Source organism: Trypanosoma cruzi, genomic scaffold, assembly GCF_000209065.1.
Source record: "Trypanosoma cruzi strain CL Brener 1047053516537 genomic scaffold, whole genome shotgun sequence".
Taxonomy (NCBI): Eukaryota; Euglenozoa; class Kinetoplastea; order Trypanosomatida; family Trypanosomatidae; genus Trypanosoma; species Trypanosoma cruzi.
In genome coordinates, this window is record NW_001849406.1 from 59,507 (window position 1) to 65,859 (window position 6,353).

Sequence of the window (6,353 nt, forward strand, 5' to 3'; positions counted from 1 at the left end):
TTTTTTTCCTGTTTGTTTGTTTATTTATGTTTCTCTTCTTCAGATTAAAAAAAAAAATATATGAGAAAAATTACATTTTTTTCCCTCTCTCTCTCTCTCTCTTTTTTTTTTTTTTTCTTTGCATTTGTTGTTGTTTATATGCAACTGGAAGCGAGTGGGAAGAAGATTTGTAGTGCTGATTGACGTGTCTTTGGGATGGAGGGGACGAAGGGACGCCCATCACTTTTTTTTTTTTTTTTCCCTCTCCTCCACTGTTTTTTTTTTTTTTTTTGTCTTTTTCTTCGACCGCATATTCAGTTTTTTTTTTTTTTTTTTTTTTTAAGTTGGCGTTTCTGTTTGTGTTTGCCATGCTGGGATACACGGCGAGTGGGCGAAAAAGGGAAAAAGGGAAAGGGCATTTAGAAAAAAAAAAAGAAAAAAAAAAGAAGAAAATGAGGGGGGAATTGGGACGGGAAGAGGGCTACGAGCGGGAGCGAAGGAAAGGGGCTGATTGATTTTCTTTTCTTTTTTTTTTTTTTTTACTATTTTTGTTGTTGTTGTTTTTATTCTTCTCATTTTATTTTCTTTTGAACAAAAAAAAAAAGAAAAAAGAAGAGAAAAGAGGGCGGTGGAGGTGTAGGAAAAGGGGGGTGGCGGAGGAATAAAACTCCTTTTTTTTTTTTTTTTCTGTTTTCACCTCCCCGCGGTTCTCGGTCACACCGCAGGGAGGGCGTAGGAGCGATTCCCCTTCACTCTGCCACCCCTCTCGCATGCAAAAAAATATATAATACATCCGCGTGCCTTTAAAAATAAGTGCTTCAGTGAAATAAAATGCACATGATAATTCTTCTCTCATAAAGTCCTTGTGGCGCATACACCCCTCTTGTGTGCGAGCGTGCGTGCGTGCGTTTATTGGGTTACACATTTAGTGATATTGTTTTTTATGTGTAATTGTACTCTTTTTATTGCTGAATATGGAACCGGTTTTTTTTTTTTTTCTTTTTTTTTTTGTATTTGTAAAAATATATTTATATATTTATATGTAAGTATTTGTGTCTTTTAGCAACAAGAAGAAAAACAACAACAACAGCAACAACAAAACAAGTCTTCCTTCTTTTTACCCGCCCTCAGTTACCTCCACACTTTTTTTTTTCTTTTTACCTCCTCTCTCTCTCTCTCTTTTTCTTTCTGTTTGCCTGTCTTATTATTATTATTATTGTCTGTCTTTCTGTCTGTGAGTGTGCGTGTGTGTGTCTTCTTTTTTTTTTTTTTTTTTTTGGCTGGAGTAGAAAGGGGGAGTGAGTGTCATCTCGTTCTGTTGCCAAGTGTCGGCACATGACTCGTCTAACTGAAGTGTCAGTCTCTTCCCCCTCCTCCCCCCTCCGTCTACACCTGTGCCATGTGGTCATATGACACTTCCCCGCATCCCTATTGCTCATGTTTTCTTTCTTTTTGTTTGTTTGCATGCTGGCAGAGCTAAAAACAGGCAATTTCCCTCCAAATTGACGTGTCACAAGCCATCGTTTTTTCCGTTCTCGACGTTCCCTTCTGATGTACCTATTTGTAGTATTATTGAATGTGTTGAGATGCTGACAGTACCCTTGCTTCTTTTTTTTTCTTTATTATTATTTCCCCTGCCTTTTCCCTTTGTCCCTTTTATATTTGGGTTCCTTTTTTTCATATTTTTTGTTTGTGCCGCCCTTTCTGTGTGATTACGCTGAATATGTGCTTTTTTTTTTCTTGTGTTTGGTTTTGTGTTTGTGTCTTCCTTTTTTGTTCTTTTTTCCCCTTCTTTTTTTTTTTTCTTCTTCAATCCCCGTGTCTGTCTGACGCAATGCACACGAAGTGGTCCCCACGGTGCGTTAAGAAAAAGGTAGAAGACAGATGGAGGAGGACTGGAGCGGCGGCGGCGGGATATCGAACTTGATTTCCCTGGAGGAGCCGACTGCATCTCATCTACCGTGTTCCGTGCGATTTCGTGTCTTTTCTGATCCGGTCGACAACGTTGCTGCGCGTGAGGCGGCATGGCGCTCAGCATTGCCAAACAGTTTGTGTGTCCACAAACGCCGGCGACTGGATGAGGTGTCAACTTGTGAGAGGGAGGCGGTTGTTCGGCCTCTTCTACGTGTTTTGAGGGATCCCATTGCGATGGCGCGTCGCCGGTTTGAGACACTCCGCTGGTTTGACGAACCCCGAGCTGCGGATGACATTTGTGCTCGTTTAGAGCTTGACAGGCGGCTCGGCGTCACGCCAAGTCTTGCTGCCTTGCATCAGGCGTTAAGGCGCCTAAGATCTTTGCGTCGCACGAGACTCATTGCGGACCTGGCGGAGGACCTTGTCATGGATGCACCATCGATCTCTGTTTACACGCTCCTGCTGATTGTGGAGGGACTTGAAGGAGAGCCTCAACGTGCGGCCTCTTTTCTCTTTTCACTGACGCCTTTAGTTACAAATGGCACCGTGCCGACAAGTGTGTGGTCTTCGCTCTGCTGCGAACTTGACACTGTGGCTCGACAGATGCCGTCACCTCTAGAGCGGTGTATAGTGGATCTGTTTGGGCAGCTGTTTTATCGAGTTCGAGAGGATGGTCCTGTAAACGGTTCCATTGTCGTTTATTACGGTCAGGCTTTGCTGAAGAGCCGCGCGCCTATTCGTAGTGTTGTGGCATTTGTTCAAACCGAATTGCTGAGTGGGCGAAACACCCCCCCGAGTTATGCCGTGTCAGAGTTACGGCTGAGTGCATTTCTTAGTGATTTGATTCAAGTGTTGTCTGTCCGTCCTAACGGCGGTGCGGACGAGCGGGAGGAAGGGCCGCCGTTTTCTGCGCGAGAGCGGCTGTTGTGCTGCAGTGATCTTGTCAAACATGCATACGCAGGGCGACTCTCTTTGAGTCAAGCCGCATTTGACATGCTTTTACGCTTCTGTGATGAGGAGCAGGATTACAATCTCCTTTGTATTCTTTTTCTCGCCATGTGTGCCCTCTCCACCCCGACATTAATTTCCACCGCGCGTGTTGCAGAAGTCTTATGCGATGTGGAGGAGCTTTCACACCACTTTGCCGGGGTTCTTGGCCAGCCCATTCCAATGTGGATGCTCTACATTATAGTTCGTCACGGAAAATCAAGTCTGTTCACACCTGCTCATCGAAAGAAGAACAACCGAAAGGAACTTGAGTTACACTTCTGTGATTCTCTGGCGCGGTTGTGCGCGCGTGATGGGGATGCCTCTCTTTGTATGGATGTTTTTGATGCGATTGTTGAATATGGAAACCCCGCAGGGGCTCATGTCTTTGTATGTTCTTTAACACGTGCAATGGGTGTGACACAGCGTCTTTTTGGCGGCCCCGCGACAACAATAGACGTGGCAGCGTTGGAACCGTTTAATCTTGAGACGTTGTATTACGCTTTGGGAACGGATGCAGTGAAACTGGAAGAATTTCGCTTTTTTATTTACGAACGACCATCTGCGTTTCTGTTCCCATCTCGCAAAGGCAGTTGCGTCACGCTAGAACGCGCACTGTCTGTTCTTTTGGATTCGCCACAGGTGTACAGTACTGTATTGGATGTGAGTGCGGTGTGCGCCCTTGCGGAGTCATTGGCCCTTGCGGAGGCATTTGTTAAAATGATGAATGGATATGCAGCAAAGTCAGGAGCGTTAGCGTTTGTGCCATTTGACGTCTGTGCCGCAATTCAACTGACGGATGGTGGGCGACAATTGCTGCTCTCGTGGCTGGCAAATCACCATTGGTTAATCATGCTTCCACTTTCTTTTACGCTCCAACGCTTGACAGGCGTCACGTCTTCTGCGATGTCGATACCTCCCTCGCTCCGGCAGCAGCCGTGCATTTTTTTATTTTATGCGTTACGTCGTGTGGGTCACGCAAAGGCCGCATTTGTAACTGCCGCCTCGCCTGCCGCGGAACTGGCAAAGGCGGAAGGTGTGCACCCCGTCATTACAGTTGAAGAGCTGAAAACACGTCTCGGTCTTCGTTGACAGTGTGTCCCACCTGGGCTGCGTGTGGGGGAGATGCGTATGGTAAAGGCAAGACACCTCGAGTACATGCGATCTGGGAGCCGAAGGAAGAGGAGGACACATGATGGAAAAGAGAAACATGCAGAGAAGATAAAAGGAAAAAAAAGCGGTTCTTTTAAGGCACGACTATTTTTTATTGAACAAAGAAAAAAGAAAGGCATTCTCATTTCTGGGGAAGGCTGTGATGGTAGCAAGGTTACCCCGTTATCCTTTTAATTTTACTTTTGCGTTTCTGAGCCAAATACTAAAATTCTTGATGCCGTCTTTACTTGTTTTTGTGTACGCACGCAATAATGTTGTTTTTTAATTTTTTTTTTTTTTTTTTCTCTTCTTGTATTCTTTTGTAGCGTCTTTTCTTCTCCCTTTTTCTTTCTCACTTTGCAGAGATATGGCCGTGCCGACAGAGGCGGCGAAAGAAAAACCGCCACTTCATGCGTACCCCGAGGCGAAGGTTGGGACTCAGTTTTTTTCTCATCATGGCATTTATTCCGAGCGGTATAATGGCGTATGTGCTCTCACAGGCTCCATTGTTCTTATGGCGTCTGGAAGGTATGTTATGTTTGTGGATGTGGTAAGCGGTAAAATAATGTCGACCCCAGGTCCTGAGAATGGTGGTGTGGGAGCGGTTGCGGTGCATCCTTCGCGGCGATTTTATGTTGTGTGTGAGAAATTGCCGGAAAATCCATTGATTCGTGTGTACACCTGGCCCTCACGCAGGGAGGTGGGGCAGTTTGTGGGCGGCGCTACCAGAGGATTCAGTGCATGTTGCTTTAGCGCGGATGGAACCATGATGGCAACTGTTGGAATGTACCCTGACTATTCCCTGGCAGTGTGGAACTGGAAAACACGGGGGATGATTTTGCGCAACAAGTGCTATGGTTCCGATGTGTACACGGTCTTGTTTAGCTCTTTTGACAGTGGTGTTCTTGTGACAGGCGGGGCAGGACACATCAAGTTTTGGTCGATGGCAAAGACATTCACAGGACAGAAGCTGCAGGGAGTTTTGGGTAAATTTGGAAGGCTGGAGATAAGCAATGTGCCGGGTTTTGCCGTATTGTCGGATGGCAAAGTGCTCTCGGGCTCCGAGAGTGGACTTATCCTCCTGTGGGAGGGTGATCTTGTGCGCTGTTGCTTTGTTCGGGAGATTAAGAAGACCGCGGTGGATGGAGCAGCTGCTCTGGCGGTACAAACATATGATTACTGGCCTTGTCATGAGGGCACGATAAATGTGGTGGAGCTTCTTGGGGATGGTCGTATTGTGCTCACAGCAGGAGAAGACGGGTATATGCGCTACTGGCTTGCTAGTGAGTTGGAGACGGCAGAGGGCGAAGGTGCTCCGCCGTTGTATGAGCCGAAATGCCTTTTTGAGGTGCTTGTTGACCCTCATGCTCACATTCGCGCCTTGACACTTTGCCGTGATATGGATGAATGGGTCGTACTTGATAGTACTGGGGTCTTGTGGCGCGTTCCTTTTATTCCACCGAATGTTATTCTCGGGAGCTCGCCTGGCCGTATGAAAGAACCAGCTCAGGCAGCGTTGAGGTTTAACGGTGGTGGTATCACAAGTGCGGCCATTTCTCCAATTGATCATACGGTTGTGACAGGTGGTGAGGATGGCACAATTCGTCTTGTTGACTACGTGACGCCATGTGAGGTGTATAAACTGATGATGCCAGCATCAACGACTGTCGTCGCCCTTCACTTCTTTCGCACGGACAAAACTGGGATGAAGTTTATTGTGTGCTGTGAAAATGGAACAGTTGGACTTCTACAACGTGGAAATAAGGCGTTTGCGTTGCTTGGCCAGTGGCGGCCACACACAGAGGGACTCACGGCGATGGCGGTCGATCGGGAAGAGCGCCGTCTTTGCACCATTTCCACGAATGGCACGGCATTTTTTTTCGACATTAAACGGGATATTTCCTTACTCGAGCCCATTGGTTTTTGCCGTCTTCCGTTGAAAGATGTTCGGTGCGTGGCGTGGGACGATGCGACGTCGTGTAGCTTGGTGGGGTGCGAGTGTGGGAAGGTGTTGGCGATCCGGGCACCCAAAATGGAGGAGATGGACCACACTGTGTCCTTCGAGTTTAATTGCATTTACGCTCTTGTTGGTATCCGTCAGAAGAAGAAGGTAGAGAAGCAACAAGTCAAGGCAGCCACTGCGGGAAGGGTGGAAGGGCTGCAAGAAGAAGAAGAAGAAGAAGAAGAGGAGGAGGAATTGGGGCCATGGCCGGTGCGTCTTATTTGTCCGCTACCGAGTGGCTCATTTGCGGTGGGTTCCGGGGCGGCAGAGCTGCTGTATCAATATAACCTTAAACGTCGATACGATAACCTTACGGAGC

The 6,353-nt window shown here is 47.0% G+C and overlaps 2 protein-coding genes across 2 annotated transcripts, besides 16 other annotated features; both read left to right on the forward strand.

The window, feature by feature from the left end:
- Nucleotides 1-5,238: a sequence feature (heterozygous, non-Esmeraldo-like haplotype).
- Nucleotides 76-136: a sequence feature (T-rich).
- Nucleotides 224-320: a sequence feature (T-rich).
- Nucleotides 403-432: a microsatellite.
- Nucleotides 495-568: a sequence feature (T-rich).
- Nucleotides 964-989: a microsatellite.
- Nucleotides 997-1,021: a sequence feature (AT_rich).
- Nucleotides 1,043-1,083: a microsatellite.
- Nucleotides 1,123-1,213: a sequence feature (CT-rich).
- Nucleotides 1,235-1,257: a microsatellite.
- Nucleotides 1,709-1,789: a sequence feature (T-rich).
- On the forward strand, nucleotides 1,864-3,972 carry Tc00.1047053509939.10 (hypothetical protein, conserved; the record flags this gene model as incomplete). Its single annotated transcript, XM_799533.1, has 1 exon — nucleotides 1,864-3,972. One exon carries the CDS (start codon nucleotides 1,864-1,866, stop codon nucleotides 3,970-3,972), a length of 2,109 nt encoding a protein of 702 aa, XP_804626.1.
- Nucleotides 4,311-4,354: a sequence feature (T-rich).
- Tc00.1047053509939.19 (hypothetical protein, conserved) lies at nucleotides 4,400-6,353 on the forward strand (the record flags this gene model as incomplete). Its single annotated transcript, XM_799534.1, has 1 exon — nucleotides 4,400-6,353. A coding segment is annotated over one exon (1,954 nt), but the record flags the coding sequence as incomplete, so codon positions are not given.
- Nucleotides 5,239-5,446: a sequence feature (areas merged during assembly that could not be assigned to a particular haplotype. This can correspond to areas where the two haplotypes were merged or to regions with more than two copies in the genome that were merged during assembly.).
- Nucleotides 5,447-5,535: a sequence feature (areas merged during assembly that could not be assigned to a particular haplotype. This can correspond to areas where the two haplotypes were merged or to regions with more than two copies in the genome that were merged during assembly.).
- Nucleotides 5,536-6,353: a sequence feature (heterozygous, non-Esmeraldo-like haplotype).
- Nucleotides 6,195-6,229: a microsatellite.